The sequence below is a fragment of the Petromyzon marinus genome, chromosome 34, assembly GCF_048934315.1.
Source record: "Petromyzon marinus isolate PM22_M1 ecotype Great Lakes invasive population chromosome 34, UKy_Petmar_22M1.pri1.0, whole genome shotgun sequence".
Lineage (NCBI taxonomy): Eukaryota > Metazoa > Chordata > Hyperoartia > Petromyzontiformes > Petromyzontidae > Petromyzon > Petromyzon marinus.
Genome location: NC_133700.1, coordinates 9,770,011 through 9,789,645, shown reverse-complemented (window position 1 = coordinate 9,789,645; position 19,635 = coordinate 9,770,011). Strand labels below are relative to the sequence as shown.

At 40.3% G+C, this 19,635-nt stretch overlaps 1 protein-coding gene across 5 annotated transcripts in view; it reads left to right on the top strand.

The window, feature by feature from the left end:
- LOC116948683 (la-related protein 4-like) overlaps positions 1–19,635 on the top strand; it is a 60,800-nt gene that overhangs the window by 20,733 nt on the left and 20,432 nt on the right. For 4 of the 5 annotated variants that reach the window (XM_032965623.2, XM_032965625.2, XM_032965626.2 and 1 more), the window contains 2 exons: positions 14,624–14,789; positions 18,146–18,313. In XM_032965623.2, the coding sequence (XP_032821514.1) occupies positions 14,624–14,789; positions 18,146–18,313 (334 nt within the window). The remainder of the gene's footprint in view (positions 1–14,623; positions 14,790–18,145; positions 18,314–19,635) is intronic. The other variant, XM_032965624.2, reaches the window with a different exon arrangement.

Here is a 19,635-nt window from a genome sequence, read left to right as displayed (position 1 = left end):
TTGGAATAATATTTCTATACGATGCCAGTTTATGTAATTGTTTTGCTTTTGCTCATGATACTTATCGGGCATATTTGCCGTCCGTCCTCATGTTTAGAAGCTGGAAATTGTGAGAAGCCCCTGAAAGTGTTGGGCTCTACTAATAAGTTACAGTTTTAAAGTTATATAGTGTAGCTTCAAGGTTATACAGTAACATTTTGGAGACCAGTATTTGACATTTGTCAATAAGTGAGCCAGTCTCATGAATGGACATTTAGGGGTTCCATCAGCTGTTTCCTTGCACACGCTTCGGATTCCAAGATCTTTCTAGCAAGGAAAAGGTATGTTCCATCACGGTTGTGGTGGTGAAGCTTTAAATTACTGAGTAAATGTATCAATGCCCTATTTTCCCAATAGCATTAGAAAACATTCCCGTAAGACAAGCCAAATGCAACTTATAATTACCATATTTACTGAAGCAAGTATAATCAGTATTGAATTAATGCTTTACATATATGGTATACCCATTTCTTTTGAGTAAATTTCTCTCGAGGGGTTTATAAGGATTCCCAAATATTTCCTCTTGATGTAAACCCCAACCACAATTAAATACAGTTGCGTTGCTAATGTCTGTTGTGAAATTGAGCAGCTAGTTACAGACGGTGCTCCTACTTAGGCTGAAACGCTGGCTAAATAACTGACCATTGCTTAATGCCTCTTCTTCATCACTCGTTTGGCCATCACAGGGGCACATTGATGTGTGCTGGTGTGTGACACCATTCGTGATTGCTCTAAGCTGTGTGACCCTGCAGAGTGCTGTGGTCAGAATAATGGTTTCCAGCAACTTGTGATTGCCCGCGGCTTTTACTTAATGAGTCTGACGAGCATCTGCCTTGGAGTTAATGCAAAATGAGCGCGTTCCTCTTCCCCCCTCACTGCTGACACTGAGTGAATTTAGGTCACGTTAAACAGATGTCACTGCAGCAAATTTGAGTCGTTGATAACACGGCTGTGTTTAACCACATCTAAGTGTGCCGCGTGAGGCCTTCTGTTGGAATAAAAAAAACTATCCCTTAATCTATGAGTCTTGTTCTAATACTGTTAACCTTTCAGTGTCTTATGTTCTAAATGTGAATAAATACACTTCATCAAGAGCTTTGTGCTGTTTACATCTATTCTGGCAAGTGACTTTGCAAATGTCAGCAGTGCAATCTTCTTTTTAGTTCGGATTTTATTTTAAAGCAGGCTTAACATTGCATGTGTTTTTCTGTTCAGATTTTTTTTTCTCCCAAATATACAGTGACTGTGCACGAGGCAATGATTATTGAATTTTTGAAATTGCCCATCCACTATTGAAATAGCTTCTTCCCGAAACCTGCAAAGGCCCCTCCTGCTGTTTATAAGCATGAATATATTTTAGTTTCGATCAACGCGCTCATTCTCGATGAACACGAGCAACAGTCATCAGTGTTTGCTTCTTTACCCCCGAGTATGTATAGCAGTTCGCGTTCGGAAATGAATGAAGCGTGTTTGAATATTTATTGGCAAAGGCTACGAAGATGAAGGCGCTTTCCTCTCTCTGTTTTTGGCGTGTACGGTGAATACACCACCTCGGTTTACGTTGCTGCTGCGTTGCGGAAAGGTGCGACGACGCATTTTGAAATGTCGCAAATGAAAGCGATTGCATGCACGTAGGTGGAAGCGAAGGCTGAGAGGCGACGCTTGTGTGGGTCAAGGTGGCGCAAATCGGCTGGCGGTGTTCAATAATAACGTGACGACGTATTTGTGAAGCAACGTCAAAAGGGGGTGACATAAATCGGCGTATTGCTTTGCTATTCTTAACCCATATGATTAGGAAATCCAGAAAAATAAATGTACTGTTCGTCCAAACTGTATTTGTTGGATACACCCATCAGCTTAAGTAGTAATAATTTACAAATCTTAGTTCACTTTCGTATGAAGGCCATTGAGAAGTGGCTTACTATTCTTCACAACATAGGCTAGTGCCAGTTAGTAATATCGGACCGCTTCTGGTATTATTCCCCAATTATGTTAGCGATGGCTGGGAATCGGTTACTAGGTTCATAGTTCAGTGCGTTAACCACTGATGGGTGTGTTGCAATAACGTTGTTTTTTCTAAGTAGCATTTGCTTGTGAGCTGTCTTGGCGTTTTTTCCAATTTTAAAGTTTATACGACGTAATAATTTATGGGATTAATTCCCGATATTGCCAGAATTATTTAGTCTTTTGTCGAACATTTATAAAATATAAAAGTAAATATATAAAAGTTTACATAAAAACAGGTGACTAAGATACAGCATCACCTTTCCATGTGATTGGGTAAGGTCACACATGGTTTCATAATAATCTGGGTAAGCCATTCAGTTAAGTTAGCCTCTGCTTAGCTACAATACATTTGACAACATATGAAATGTTTTTTTAATTAATTAAAATGCTAATTTTGGAAGGTGGGTGTAAAAGGGCGCCTCGGTTGAAAAACTCATCCGTAGTGCAAACGGGGTCAGGGTTATCAAACTTAAAGCCATAAGAATAAAAGTGAAGCCAGGAATCTTAGACCAATCAAACAAATGTGCACGGAAGCCATACAGAAAGCTGCGCTGTTTGAGCAAGTAAAAACCAGCACCGGTTGGTCGTAAGCAAGAAATGGGAGTAATTGGAATGCTTATGTTTTGCATCACTGAATATTGTAAAAAAAAAAAATGAAGAGTACTGCACTGCTTGTGCATGGGGAAATTTGTTGCGTAATATCTTAATTCATCCACTGTCGAGGCAAACTATAGCCGTCAAGGCACATTTTACAGCCATACACAACCACAAGATGATATGTTTGAGGTCTTTGAGGAAAACGTATGCAACTTAGCAAAGCCATTTCACATGCAAAACATGTCTACGTCTCTTGTATTATGCAAAAGAAATGGACATGTTGGTGTGTCTCGTCGAACATAACATTGATATCGAGCATCAGTGTCAATTGCACATCATAGGAAAATATGTGATGCAGTCGTGTCCTAGTGTTTATAAGTTGAAACAACACAGCAACAAGAGACTTGGATTTACATGGAGCAGGTAGCTCATTTGACAAATAAGTAATGCTAAATTTTAACCTTTGACATATGATTCAGGTGCCATGTTAGGTCAGGCCAAACATTACTACTAGCAGTGCATGCAATACGATGTGGGGAAAAAAACTTAACAATTCTTTAGTTTTATTTAAATATGTATTGAACGTGATGGTTTGTACACGTGCGAAAGTTTTTCACTTGCCAGCAAATAAAATAAATCTTCTGTAGTTTTGTAATAACGAGTGTTTACGTAAATTGCACAATCGTTTGGTTCTCAAATATGTAATCTAAGCTTTCAGAGATTTGGTTTTGGGTGATCTCTCCATTAATGCTTAACATTGTGAAGGCAACACGTTCAGTGTACTTTAAAGCAATAGTCTCAGATTAATCGTAAAGTTCATATTTTTTTTACAGATAAATTTCCAACAACGTATAACCAAAAACATGCTTCTGTGTGATTCAAATTCACCATGAATAGCCTAAAAGTAATTTTATATCCACATACATCATCATCAGACATGACCTAACCACTGCATAATGAAAGTCTCCTCACGTCACCACCCCTGAAGTTCCACAATTCCATGGCCAAATCGATCTTACTCGTGCACATGAGCTCATCTCATCATTTCGTCTTCGGGCCCGTTCCTTCCTTTGGTTGTCAGTCCATTGTTACTATTCTTGCTGTGAGGCTCCGTGCACTTGCAGCACTGCGATTTGAAGATTTTTCAATTCAAGGTTGGGATTCGGGAATAATTAAAATTTCTGTCGTTTTTCATCTCGGCCATCATCCCATCTTGCAATGTCACCTTCCGAAGCACACTTTCTTCGCAATCAATGTGATATCTATTGTGTACATTATCTGATTCACGTATTCCTATTTTTGTTACTCGGTGTAATTCCCAATATGGGCATCTCCATGCTTTGTAATATTACCAATTATCTTTATGCCTATTTTTCAAGTACAATTTTCAGAATATTTTTTTGTCACTGAATAACCTTGGTGAGATTATCACCATCCCCAACTCTTCTGATTTGCATTTTGTCCCTTTTTATATTGGTCTTTACATTTTTTTTATTCCCGTTGGTTACGTTAGGCCTTGTTGACTGGCTACGTCACATATTTCACATGTATGGATGTTTTGCAGTGGCTTGGTTATCACTCATGTGTATCTCTTGTCACTGGTGGGGGTCTCTTTCATTTCTTCTGTGTATCTCTCTTTAATCACACTGATCTGTATCGCCTTGTCCTCGGTGTGTCAAATCCAGCATACGTGCCACCAGTAAAAAAAATCCTGCATGATGCAATCTCAAGGCAGCTGTTTTATGAATATACATGGTTTTGATCATTTCTATAATATTACAATCTTGGATGACTACGTAATTTTCTACTGATATAAACGCATTTTCATAGTCTACAAAATGTTGGCGTTGTGGGATTTGATATTAATTTATCTTAACGAGAATCTGATGAGCCGATGGTATAGACGTTGCCTTTAAATCCATCTTCCCTTTGGATGTTTTCTCCTAGCAGCCATTGCCATGTAACCAAGTTTTGCTTTTGAGGTGATTTCATTCGAAAATAAGTTAATTTGATTGTATTTCTTTCTCAAATGTATAACTTTTCATATTTTCGTGATAGCAGGAATTACTCTTTGGTTCTTTCGGTAAAGTCATGTAGAAAGAAAATAAATTGAATAATAGAATAGGACGTTTCGATTGCAACACAAGCAATCGTCATCAGGTAGAAAAACAAACGTAGTAAACTTAGAAATACAATGCAATACAACACTCGGCTAACACAACAGTCAACACCCTACCTGGTTGATTACGTTCTTCCAAAGATTGCTATATTTGAGAGAGACGAAACACAGACACGGAGACACAGACACACAAGCAGAGAGAGAGACAACACAGACACACGCAGGATTTTTTACTGGTAGCACGTATGCTATATTTGACACAGACACACACGCTGTGTATCTCTCTCTCTGCTTGTTTGTCTCTCTCTGTGTCTCCGTGTCTGTGTTTTGTCTCCCAAATTTAGCAGTCTTTGGAAGAACGTAATCAACCAGGTCGGGTGTTGACTGTTGGGTTAGCCGACTCTGTGTGTTATATTGCATTGTATTTCTAAGTTTACGAGGTTTGTTTTCTACCTGGTGACGATTGCTTGTGTTGCAATCGAAACGTCATATTATATTTAATTTATTTTCTTTTTACCTATTAATACTTAGCTGTGTAACATGAATTCTACACGAACACTGGCTCTCCTGATTTATTATCAGTAGAATAAAGTCTTTGATGTGTAACTGCTTGGCAGAGGAAAGGTAAAATAAATAATAAAAAATATATTCTCCTAGCTCAATATTTGTAGGCAAGAGGTGTTACTTTTACCGTATCTGTGGGCCATATGGATTGCCCAAACGATAGGTGAATGGATTTTGGATAGGTATTGAACTTGGCTGTGCATATGGAGCTGCAGGTTAGAAAAACATCTTTCATGTTTGGCTTGTTTGCTCAAACCCTGAAGGCTCGTGGAAGGCCTTCTTACCACTGAAAGTTTTAGTGTTAGGAGGTAGCATCATTTGAAGATTTATCTTTTTGGCAAACAAGCACACTGCCAGGTCTGACATTTCAGTCATTTTACCTCTGAGAGTAAGAACCTGTTTATGCAGAGCCATTAGGTGGAAAGATTAAGATTAAGCATGTGTACACTAACTCCAGTAAGTGTACATATGTTTTTTAGCATGTACAAGTGGAGTATTGGTGACCCACAGTGTGTCCTTGTGCAAAGGGGCCGAATACAAAATGTGTTTTGAATACGAAGACAATTTGTTAGTGAATGCAATTACATTTCATTTTACTTTAAAGGTTGTGTTAAATCCCAGATGGTTTGGAATTACGTCAAATTGTGTAGACAATGAGATTGCTAGCCATATCTTTTGAAAACAATTAGAATGCGAAATTTACTTTTGGTAGAGTTATTTGCATGCTTTGCTAAAAGCTCCAAGTACTGTGTTTATGACGGTACATCACGGCCATTTTTCATACAGAAAGTCAAGTGCCAGTACATGACTCTCTAGGTTTACATGCCAACAAAACAGAACTGGAGTTTAAAAGTTATGTTCATAGTTGAGAGACTTCTTTATGAGCTGAGAGCAAAATAAATATTTGCATTGCATTTTCGGAAAGTAGCATGCATCGGTAAGTATACCTCTCTTACAAAGCTTATTCATGCTTTGCAGAACAATTGGTACTAAGACATTGCCTTCGCAACCTTGCCAGTTCATTCTTTTCACGTGGTCCAAATGTATCAAGTTTTCATTTGAGCTCGGTACCACTGATAATGCACAGTAGAACTGTCAATCGAGTAATCCATATATAACACAAGATAATGTCATTGTTGGCAAAGATGAACGTCTGTTATCTTAATCAAATTTTGAGTTGCCTTACAAAAGTTTAAAGTGTCCATCAAATAATGTAAAATCTATCTGTAAATTATAGGGTGGAGGTCTTTTTCTTTTTAGCAAAATTGCCTCCAGGAAATGCATTGCGTGCAAGAGATGGTGGATAACGACTACCAGTTGAGCACTCTCCTTTGTTTTGTTTGCCGTGTTAGGTGAGTCAGCTGCGGCGAGAGAGGTATGCTGTCGACCAGGGCCTTGGCGATGGATGGAGCTCTTCCTTGCCGCATGATATGATCTCTGTCCTCCGTCCGTAGGGCCATCGATCAATCACTTGAGAAGCGTTGACTTTTCACATGTGATGGAGGCACAGATTTTCCACACTGCAGAGCAGCTGAAGACCATTGCTCATGGCTTATCCCTTGAGCAGGATGCATTGTACAGCTAAAATCCGTGATACATATACATTTCTGGCTATGCAGGAATTGCCATTTTTATATTGTATCCACACATATATTTAATTAGCACAATAACATAATGAACAATATATACAAAAGATGGTACATTGTTAATAGTGCTTGTGCAGTTCCGTGGTCCAATTATGCATTGAGATGAAGGTCACTAATTGGTCACACCAGCAAAGCGTGAACTTCGAACTAGAAGTTATGGATCCCTAGGCCACTCATTGTTCAGCTGCTCACATTCATTTTATGGGTAAGCGTGTCCTGTAAGCTGGATAATGGCTTACTCAATGGGCACTGAACAGGACATGAAGGCAGCATAATTTACACTTCCGTTGGCTTGTTCGTCCTACACTATTGACTTTGTAAACTAAACGGGGTGACTTGATGAATAAACATAATTTTTACGAATAGCTTTTTCTTTCCACTTATTGTACCTGGCTTGGTGTGCCAACTTACTCTTTGATGTGGGAGTTGTAAAAGTGGTCGAATTTGTATTTAGTGATTTCCAGTTCTCCTAGATTGACTAAGTATGTAACCCAAAATTGTCAGATACCACCAGTGTAATTTCCATGAAAAGACATTGATAATGTGCTTTCTGTAGTCATGTTAACAGTGGTATCCTTGGTAAAACTAAGTTCTGGTCATATTGTCCATTGGTGATGTTTTACAGACTCGTCCGATTTAATTAAGCGTGACGCTTCCAGGAATTCTGGCTGCCCAAAGCCAAATATAGGTGACGCAGCCATAATGTTTAACTGATTAAAATAAATCCATCCCAATTCGGTCAGGTTTATCCTTCACATTATGGCACAACCACACCCACCTAATCTCTGGCTGCGTCAATCTTAGTTTGCGGCAAATGTTGCAGCGTGGTGCAATGTAGTTTGGGCACACGCAGCCCTATTTTATTAATGGCACTTTTCGGTAGAGCCCGCAGTGTTCATTGCAACCAGCATGGGATGAGTTAAGTTGCTGCTATTTACTTTTGAATGAGAAGTGCAGAGCTCGGTACCCACATGTCTTATGGAGCATACCAACGTGGTGGCTTCCCGTGTTTAGGTTTGATGATGAGGTTTATGTAAAAGGGTTGCAGGTTTTCTGGTGCATCGCTTTCATTGGGGCCGTGAAGGGGAAACGCAGAGCCAGTTTAGTTCACAGTATTGCCATGTATTTGAAAACTTTTTCTGTAATTCGATTTAGAATTTAAAAGGTCTTAAACGGTTTTATGCCAATCTCTTTTTGCATAATGACTGCACAGTTGCATGAACTAGTTTGATGCCCAAGTTAGTTAAAGTGATGATACTTTATTTGGGGACTAGACTGATTGAGGCCTTAACCTAAATCCCCTGACTAATTTCAACAGGTGATAAAGAATAAGTGTGTATCCATTGTATTGCTTACAGATAGTGTATTTGGAGCTTGTTATATTCAGTGGATGTTTGTCCTATGGCAACATGTTAAAATGTTAACTCCCTCATCTGTTATGGAAGTCAGGGGTTTGATCCTGACTGGCATCTGTATATTTGGAGTTTGCATGTTCTCCCCATGCCATGTGGTTTTTCTCTCCACAGTTAGAGACATGCGTTTAGAGTATTTGGCTGCTATAAATGTCCACATGATAAGCCACTTGAGTTATCATTTGTGGCAAGGTCGCTTCAGGAAAAGAGCTACATAGCTTAGTTTAGTCAAATCTTTTCATTAGTGCTATGTTGGCTATGTCGACAGAGGCAATGTCATTCTTCCCTATTCCTCAATTTCATTGGAAAATGATTATTCTAATAATGGCCTCTCCTGGTTCAACCAAATCGATGGGAACTGGCCATGGCCATGTTATGCACTCGTGTCCATTTGCTGACAAATTCCTGTGCCCTGAGGCCACAAGCGTTGGGGGGGGGGGGGCAAAAAAAAATCACAATTTACACAGCAAATGTCTCTCAATTAATGCCCATTTTTAGGAAATGTTAATGCAGCTTTAAAAAGGCAGATGCCGTTGTGGTCTCCTACTGCATGGCTTAATGTTTACATGAAAGGCATTTTGTTGTACAGTCCTAATTGTGTTCACTTTACAGGCCCGGCTGCTAATAATAATGATGGGGATAGTGTTTTTTATTGTACGCTTACCGCCTATGTGGGCAACAGTTGGTCGCTCAAAATTATTTGTGAGAATCCAGATGGGCATAATGAGCCATATGGCATTAAAGTAAACATTTGTGGAAAGTGTGGTGATTCATGGTGATGGATACAACAGTTTCCATTTACATTCTGGTTTTTTTCTCCCTGCTTTCTAGTTTCAATAAAGGCACTGTTGCTTTTAGTCATTATGGATTTAGCAAAAGGAAGTAGGTACTGTATATATAATAAATTGTAATGCGCTCAAAAGTCAAATTTGAAGCTGCAAATGTATTTATATATTTGCTGCACATGCTTAAATGCTCAATTTAATTGAAGAGATCAGAATGGTGTTTTTTTAGCAATCAAAGAGTCTGACACATCCTGTTAAATTGTCCAGGAAAACAAATCTCCTTAAATGTCATGTCTCTCGTCATCGGTCTTGACACCTTTGTTACACACAATGGGAAAGTTAAAGCGTGGAACGAAGTGAAAAGGGCAGCGCGAAGTGTGATGTGGCTTGAAAAAAAAAACACTTCCAATGTTAACGAAACACTGGAGCATGTTAATGACCCGAATGCGTTTCCAATTCGTTTGTTTTGGGGAGGAAATATTCGCTAAATATCGTCATGGAAACGCAAATGGTGTGGCAGTCCTCTACAAGGGAGACAACGCCGCCTCACCTGTGCTCTATAAACAGCCTGAAACTTTGCTGATTGATATCACATGGTACACAATAGCCGAATGCAATTTAAGTAATGTATCGTGGTTTCGGTTCAAAATTAGCTGAAATGTTCATATTCCCTGCGGTTTTATAAACCATTTTATCGTTCGCCTTTCTGACTCTTAACTGGCACAGGTGGCATCATCTCTGTCGGTTTGCCTGGTAACCAGAGTGTGTCAGGCAAATGTGGACATTTTAAAATGTTTTTGTGTTCTCTTGAATTAACTTTCAAATATTCGAGATGCTCGGAGAACATGTTTTCACTTGAAGATTAAATAAAATGTTAATGGAAGAGTGCATCACTCTGTGAGGGAAAAAAACAGACATGGCAGATCATTTTTTTAAAAATCACAATTGAATTCAGAACCATGAATCTTTAGTGAAGTTGTTTGTGTTCATGACAGATCACATACGACCTTGAGGCATGTTCAGCTTCTGTCCATTACCGTAGGAATGTGATTCATATTTTATATTTAAGTGAATAAAATGTAGCATTGTGTGCTTGGCATTCATTGTTGCTTTTCGTACTTTTTTATGGCTAAAGAGTATATCGTCAACGCAGGGTCATTTCTACGATTTTACAAATAGCTTTGCAGAACCCATAATTGGCATAATGCTTCCCGTAATGACGCTGGCGCTTGGTCTGTGAACATCCCTGCCAAACAGTTGCCATGCGTTCAATGTTGAGGAGTTGGCAGACCGTTCCTACCACTGCCTCTTACCTTGAAAGCGCGAGCCCAGAACGGTACAACTGCTTCGGAGTTTTAGTGAGCAATAAACTACAGGTGACTCGCCGTGTCGGTGTCGCCCTGCGAAGTTGTGTGAGAAGCCGTGGTTGCGACCGTATAATTTGTGTTTTCACAGCAAATTAACTCGATGAGGCATTTGTTTTCATATGTTCCACTTTACTGTTAAAAACAGTTTTTAAATCACGTCAGGTTGTTCATGTTGTCCTAAAAGGTCAACAGGAAGGCTGCATTTACATATGCAGTAATGTGGGCCTAAGATTTTTTAACATTTCAATATTTTTGTCTCCCCCCCCCCCTTTCCCAATGTTATTCCTTGTGTGCTATCCACATCATGCCATGACAAATACTTTATTTGAATATCTCAGAATAGCTTAACAAGAGGCTTCCACAGAGCTACTTCTTAAAACTCTTAAGGTGGCCTTCCTATATTTACACATTAGGGGTCCACTTTGCCACAACTCTGCTATGGTATTTGTGCTTTTGGCATCACGGTTAAACTGACGTTTTAATTCTCATCTAGCTGGGATTTAGCTAAATGAAGGAATGAGAATAAAAAACATCCAAATGATGTGTTTTAATGCAGTCACAGTTGACCAGGCTGAGACCAACAACTTAGCTGCCCATATGCCATAGGAGCCGTGTCCTAGACACAAAGGCTGACTCCTCAGTCTGGCTAACAGTGCAGTCATTGAACGACCATGACTTGCGTTGTTGATGTTACGTAACGTACACCACTAACCAAGCGCATCACGTTGGTTTTAACCTAAAACACGTGGTGTCCATGGCATGTGACTGAATTGTACATTTTTCATGTGGTGACACGTGTGCTTAGTGTTTCAGAGCCTTTGGATATCCGTTCCGTTATATCTGGCTGTCAACATTTTTTTTGAAATTGTCTTAAGTGCTACACAAGATTTAAAAGTATGGCTTGATGCCTAATTGTAAGGCAATATTTTTTTTTCATTAAATAGCGTTTCTTGGTTGTTATCTTGAAGTAATGCTGCTGTGCAGTGTTTGGGTAGACATGTCAAGAAACCTGTGAAGGGTTTAATTGTATTTGTTTTAAACACATTTGCTGATCACAGGCCAAAATGCTCAAACATCAAAACCGCCGACAACAAAACCGCCTAATCAGAATTGTAATTTGAAAGAGTTAACACGTTTCTTGAATTGAGCAAGGTTATGAGTGCTTGTCGAACATCATGCCCCACCTCCCATGCGGCGAGCAGCAACGTCAACAAGGGGAACATAACGGGGCTACGTTAAACCGCAAACTCCTCGTACGCGACAATGTCGACCGGCCCCTCTCAGACCTGCCTCAGATGCCATCGCCCATTCTGGTCTGGTCGGTGAAGCGAGATGCTGACCACAGTGCACCATGTGCGGACAGCTGTAAAACAGAAATGGAGCAATGCGCACAGGCGACCAACAAAACACCTCATCAGGGATCCAACTGAACCCCTGCCTGGCATCTCGCTTTCCTTGTAAACGCTGGACCGTGATAAATCGGCGCATTCGGGCGTAGCACGCCCGAATGCGCTCATCTTCTACGCAAGTTGGAGGATCAAGGAGATAGGGTCCACCCTTTGACTACGGAGTGGAACAAACAATGGACCACGTTGTCAACTGCTGCCAATGAAGACCATTTAAGTGCTCTTTGGTTCTATTCGGTAAAGTCACGTAGGTAAAAAATAAAACAACAAAAATCATGACGTTTCGGCCACAACACAAGCAGCCTTCATCAGGCGAAGGGATCAGGCTGTCTCGAGGACAGCTGTCTCGAGGACAGCGCTGTCTCGAGGACAGCGCTGTCTCGAGGACAGCGCTGTCCTCGAGACAGCCTGATCTCTTCGCCTGATGAAGGCTGCTTGTGTTGTGGCCGAAACGTCGTGATTTTTGTTTTATTTTTTACCTACGTGACTTTACCGAGTAGAACCAAAGAGTATGGATCCTTGCAGTCACGAAAGCTTTAAATCTAGAACCATTTAAGTGGTGGCATCAAAGTAATGCACCATCTTACAACCAACAATATTGGATGGTAAAATAACATAGACATTGATTTATAAAACTTTAAAATATATCAACTATTTAATTTTAACAGGTAAGGCCCACTGAGCTATATAGCTTTTTTTCAGAAGTGACCTGTCCACAAATGAAAGCTCAACGAAGTGGCTTATCGTGTGGAAATTTATAGCAGCCAAATACTCTAAATGCATCTTTCTAAATGTCGAGGGGAAAAACCGGAGGACCTGTAGAAAAATCCACACGCTCACGGTGAGAACATGCCAACTCCAGATACATAGGCGTCAGGGTTGGGATCGGACCCATGATCTACATACCAGGCGAGGTAGTTAACATCTCGCCACCGCTGTACTGCTGTACTTAAAATGAGTTGCAAATCTCTGCATTGTGCCATACGAGAGAATGAGATATTTCCAGGCAATGGAAGGGAATTCCAAGGATGTGCCGTGCGAGGGAAGCTATTGAATGGTCTCTGTAATCTTAAATTGCAAATTTGTCATGGTGTTGTGTTTTCCTGCTGCACAGTTACAATAAGACATGCAGCTGTTTGTAACAGTCATCACACAAGTGTTAAAGAGGGTGGGGAGGGTAGGAATTCCACTTGGTTGTGTATATTAGGATTATTAGGTAAAATGTTTTAGAGCTGTGGTCCACACACAAGTTATAAATTCCAGAAGCTTCAGAAATGTTTTATTTTTATATATACTCATACTAATTAAGAATGATCATCAAATGCACTTACTTTTGCCTGGCAGTGTCCAGTGTCACATAGCATTGGAAATTTAGTTTCAGTTGTTTTTCTTAAGTAATTCACTGGCGTGTTATTGACCTGGCCAAGTGTTTATTAAGTTACATCCCTGGTTCACTCGCTGTATGATCATCTACCTTCATTAACAAACTCGTATTGGTAAGAAATAAATGTCCACGCTGTTACTGCAATGCTGTTGTATATCATACCCCAGCTGTGTACCTTTATAAGTTTTTCTAATACAAGTACTTTTTCTTTAGAACCTTTTTTATGTTTAGTTGTCCTTCCCCCACGCCTCTGATTTAGCACGGTTGGCTACGTACGGTGCGAAAGAAGTTCCACAAACACACTTAAAAATCCATCATGTGAGAGAAAGGTACACACAAGTGAATACCACAGAGCTGCTGGATACAACCACTTTTGCAAATGTGATGTGTAACTTTGATCCTTACAGGTGTATCGATAGTTCAATTTTAATTTATAATTTTATTGAGGGACCGTGTGTTGGTGTGGTCTGGAACTGTTTGTGTTGCTGCCTTGCCCAAGCTTGCATTTAGTGTTGACAAATCGTCAAGAAGATATATATTTATTCAATTTGTACTTGTGTATACTTTATTTGTATCTATTCATTTATTTTTTCGTGACTTGCTCACCTTTTCTCCATTTTTGCAATCCCACCGTTTTCCGTATTGTTTGTAACTTGCTGACCCGCCCCTTAATCTGTGAAAAATAGCTTTTTAGCTCATCGGATTCCTCCTGTCCAAATAAAGATAGAGATTCTAAATTATGATACTTCCCAGAGCTGGAATTGTCAAGTTGGGTTCAGAATCGCATATAATGTGCTCGTTTGTTTACGCTTTCATTGGTGACCGGCTCGAGCCTACGGTTAAATCACACGTGGCTGGCTTTGATTTCAAATCCAGGATCTCGGCAACGCAAGCTCAGTGCTCTGACTCCGTGCCACCCGGCCACTTCTATCCGGTTAAGTGGCAGCACCAAAGGCTTAAATAACAGACTCGCTGTCCTGCACGCTCTGTTTTTTTTAAATTAGACTTATTTTACCAGGTAAGGCACACTGAGCTGTTTAGCTCTTTTTCAGAATCGACTTGGCCACAAATGGTAGCTGAACAACGTGGCATATCACGTGGAAATATATTGCAGCCAAATACTCTAAATGCATGTTTCTAAATGTGGAGGGAAAAACTGGCAGACCCGGAGAAAAATCCACGCTACCACAGGGAGAACATGCAAACTCCATATGCAGACGTTGGGGTCGGGATCGAACCCATGCCTCTCCTGCATTACCAGGCAAGGTATTTTAACGTCTCGCCACCGTGCCTGCAGGTCCCATCGAAGAGTTCCTCGGAGCTGAACCCCAACGCCAAGGCATGGCAGGTGCTGGTGCTGAGCGGAGACGAGCCTGGGGAGCTGCCCTCTGGCACGGCCGGTGACGGCGCCTGGCACGACCCCTCTGGGAGCACCAACATGGCCGCCGTTGCCTACGAGGGTGGTACGTCCAGATACCGGGCAATTCGGTGTCCTTTGTTGACAAGTGGTGTGTATGTGGTGGCAGTACAAACAAGCAGGTTTGCCGATCTATGTATTCTGTTGCACGCGTGAGTTTTCTCCTTGGAATCGGGTTTCTGCTGTGTGTTGCGGCTACTCTTGGCATCTCACATTATGATCTCTGTAATGGACTCAATAAGTCGCTTAAAAAAATGTCCAGTTATATGAATAAATTGTGTAGGTATGTTAATTAATGCTGCATGGATTCCTATTGAACAGCGTTCTGCAGCCAACTTGATTGCACCCATCTATGAAGTGACGAAGCATTTTGCTAAACGTGTCGGAAACCTGAGAAATCAACACTAGGAAAAGTAAGACTAGTACTGACTTTTGTAATAAATGCACGTGCATTTTCACTAGCTATTCTAAAGCTATATACTTATCTATTGTATGGAATTTGAACTCGTGCCCTTGGAAACTTTGGTCATTCACATGCTCTGCTAGTGTTGTCTCTGTTTTCATGTTTAATTTATGAATAAAAAATGATTTCATCACATCGGAAAATTATTTCAGCCGTTCACATCCAGCACACCTCATGGTGAATATACGTTACAGATTCAATTATACACTCGTGATTAAAAAAAATAGTGTTATTAAATTGTAATTAATACATCATACATATTTTGCATATCGATTTAGGAATGATGTGTTGCTTAAATGTAGTTTGGCGGTTGCCCCCTGTAACCGTAAAGGCTCTCCGACCAGCTTGGAGAGGTTTTTAGTCCGTGTGTGCGCACATGCCCGTTTACCCTGGTCACAAGTCTTAACTTGTGTGGCAACCCTGAATGTTAAATGTAAACCCTAGTTATGTACTACGGTGGTGAATACTTTATACAGACTTATATGGCCTTGTTTTGGAGTGATGGATGAAAAATTAAGAGCACCAAGACAATAAGGATAGTACATTAATTGGCAATTCACTTACAAACAAAACCCTACAAAAAATGCATTTTAAGACAACTTAATTTATATTGATCGCTGGGTGCAGGTAATCATAACATCGTTGATATATATTCAAAAGCACTTGCTTACGATTGTGACTATACACATAGTAAGTCATGTTTTTTTTAGGCTGCGGTAAGACATGCGTTGAAACTAAAATATAGTAATCCGCGTTGCATTTGAGCAGGTGGTGTTTATTTTAACAGATATTTCCATGGTGACAAATGAGCGGCCATTGTAAAGCGTTACAAAAGCCCTCGGAAGCTTTTGGCATCATCGTGCGTAGGTAAAATTAATCAGTAAAGGGCATATCCGGTTGTTCGGTGACCAGGGTAAGGTTTCTTGAGGCGTGACGATTTAATGTTGAGCGTTCGAGGTATTGCCTTAAGTATTCGTCTCCTGCGAAGGTGCCGTTTTCACGCGAGCACTTTAAGGTTGGAAGGACACTGTTTTTCGGTGCGCCTAATGTCGCAACCACATACAACAGCCGAACAAAGGGGTGCTTGTTCTTACACGGGCAAATGACACACTTGATCTTTAGTTTCTCCCCTCCAGGCAACACTAACACGATATGTCCGGTGTTTATATACTGTTTATTACATTAAGTGTACTACATCGTCTTTAATTGTAAGGTAAATATACATACTTGGCTGTTGAGGCGCGTTGCATGCTTGCAAGAATAATGGGATGAAGGAAAACAAAAAAATGAGCATGGAACATCCGTTAATTTCCGCCGAGCTAATTTCTAGGAATAAGCAACTAATAGGGGCGAAATGATAGCAGTCAAAAACAGTGCCTTGCATCGCAGCGTTTCGTTTTGCCTACACGTAAACGCGTACAGTTTTGAAATCTGTATTAATGTAATGAGTTTGAAATTTTAATTATTATTCAGCAACGTCTTCCTTGGGATATTAAACCTTTAGGTATATTTATTTTATTTATTTTCAAAAAGGAGCAAGAATCTTTGTAGAGAACCTACATGTGAAAGAACGCCGAGACGCGGCTGGGATGGCCGCGTGGGATGCTCACGCACACACACGAGCACATTCTCACGGAACTAAAACAAACGCTTGAGGTGGAAAGTATACGTTATCTGTCCACATTTGGCACTGGTGCCTTTTTAAAGAGAGGCTTTTAAATTGTTTGAAAATCTGTTGTTGTTTTTTTAAAAATGCTTATTCAGCTCTTCTACTGAATGGTAAGTCAATAATTGCTGTATTAGATTGTGCTCTAGGATTCTCTTAAGTCAAGGGGACAGCGCATTTTGGCAGTGCAATCTATTGTAAGTCACAGCTGACACCACTTTTCTTGAAGGATGACATTTCTTGGAGGGATGACCTTGATAGTTTGGTGCGATTCCAAACATCAGCTCGAAGGTTCCTCCGGGATTCATCAGTTTGCAAATTGGACCACAGCAAGTAAGGTACATACTAGATTCGAAGCTTTCGTGACTGCAGGAATTTACTCTGCGGTTCTTTCGGTAAGTCACGTAGAAAGAAATTAAATTCAATAATAGAAAACGGCGTTTCCGTTGCAACACAAGCAGCCATCATCAGGTACCAATGAATGAGAAAACAAACAGGTACAGTGGGTGATACATTACATAAATAATGTGTCGGAGAAATCATTTAGTCATTGGAATGCATGTGTGAGCAAACCAACCAAAGCTGTGGATGCACTTGTGATAATGTAATATAATACCCTTAAAATTTACGTAAGTTGTATTAACGCTTGAAATATCAAAATCAAATGTATGCTTATGTTCATTACAAAGATGTATAAAATATAACACGTAGGCTTTCGCGACCAATATTATTCATAATAAATGTTTTTGGGTTAGATCGCGTTTATTTATAAATGTGTCGTAACCCTCCACCACCCGACACGGCCAATCAGCAAAAAAAGTGTCACGTTGACAAAAGACATAATTCACTACTTTAGCCCACCGGTGTGTTGAAGAGTGAATCCACATTTACAGTTTGAGTACGACGTTTCGCTGGTAAATACATCCAGCATCATCGGGCAATTCGCCAGAATGATTGGCCGTGTCCGGTGGTGGAGGGTTACGACACATTTATAAATAAACGCGATCTAACCCAAAAACCTTTATTATGAATGTATAAAATATATTCTTTAGTTTCCACTCCCCCACCTTCATCCCTCACTGATCACTGTAGTGAAATATGCTCAAAAGGGTCACGGCCTATACGGCGTAGGGAGGCCATCATTCAGCAGTGGTCTGATGAATGAGCTTCACACGTATATGAAACATTTAAGCGTATTGGTTGGACATCCTTGAGACACTTTGTTATTGAATGGCCGCATTGTTCATATCAAGTTGTTTTGTCTTGGTTGCAGCAGTGTATGAGCAGGTGAATGGCGAGGTGGGGAAGCCCTTCCCAAGCATGGGAGAATCGCCAGGCTCCGTGAACGTCCAAGAGCTCGCCTCCATCGGCGACCTGGTCCTCCATGCGCCCGAGACTCCGTACTCTCTCTACGAGCCAGCGCTCATCACGGGCCAGCCAGGTCTGTGGCCCTGTTGCTAGTCATGGGGGATCGGTGGCTCTGTTCAGTAACCTCCCCGAGGATTTTGGCTCGCCAAAGCCGATGTAGGAGCGTTGACGTGCCTTGTGGAACTGAGAGACAGCAGCAGCATGGGGATGCCTTCATCCAGCAGTGGATTAATCATGATTGATAATGATTATAATGATGATGATGGAATCTGATGCTGCAAGCTTTTGGCAGTGGTAGCAGTTGGTTTGTATCGACTTGTACATATCCTTTATTTTAGTTTAGACTGTTCTCCCTTATGCATGTTTGCTATATTCGTAAATGCCATGTTGAGTGTACATTTGTGTACATCTCAATGCTGTTGATGAGTTTTTATTTAAGTTCATGGTTGCTTCATGCTGAATACAAATTGTGCTACATGGTTGTTTGTAAAATGCAGGCAAGGGTGTTCATATGTAGTTGAATGTGCAACTTCTTCTAAGCCCATGTCTTTATTTTGTAGTGACGTGTGATCTTAGCAATAGAAGATTGTTGAGGGTAGTGGCAGGATGTTGTAGTGTGTGCTTGCTTTTATTAAAGAACAAAAATGCCTTCTCGTTAAGTTATTTTTTGTCCTTGCATTAATCTATGAATATAAACACCAATAAGTTAATAATGAAGTTGTTTTCCATGGAGACACCCAAATAATTTTGCATAGGGATTTATTAATACATATTCATGTGAATTTTGATGCAAAGCACTGCAGTGTTGTGATGACAGCATCGGGTAATTATTCTACTGGTGCCGTTTTGTGTGAATGAAAAACCATACGTATTATCTCCATCTTCGTTGCTGCTTTTGGCCAAATACAGACATGATGCTGCATTCGTTTTAAGTTCATTGTAACTCATACAGATGTATGAGCACCAATGTATTCATATTATTGGGTCTTTCGGTAAAGTCACGTAGATGTCTACGTGACTTTACCGAATTCCTGCAGTCACAAAAGCTTTAAGTCAACACTGGTGTTGGCGTCTTCTGGTCCAACACCAGATGAGACTAGGCTCTAAGAAAAGCCGTCTCGGGTGTGGACCAATCAAATTCAAGGGCAGTGCATATTATTATCAGAGTTGTCTCTTTTGTTTGCATTTTGACTGCTTGTGTTGTGGTTATTGCAAACATGATGCCTTGAATAAAGGTGTCAGTTTTTGTGCCAGTTCAAAGGGTAAAACCTATTACTATATCTTGTTACTGGCAAAGGAGGTCTCATAAGGCTCAGTGTTATGCAGAGATTTTTTTTACAGGTACCACATTTGCCATATTTATCAGCGTAAATCCGTGTATTGTTGTGCAACAAC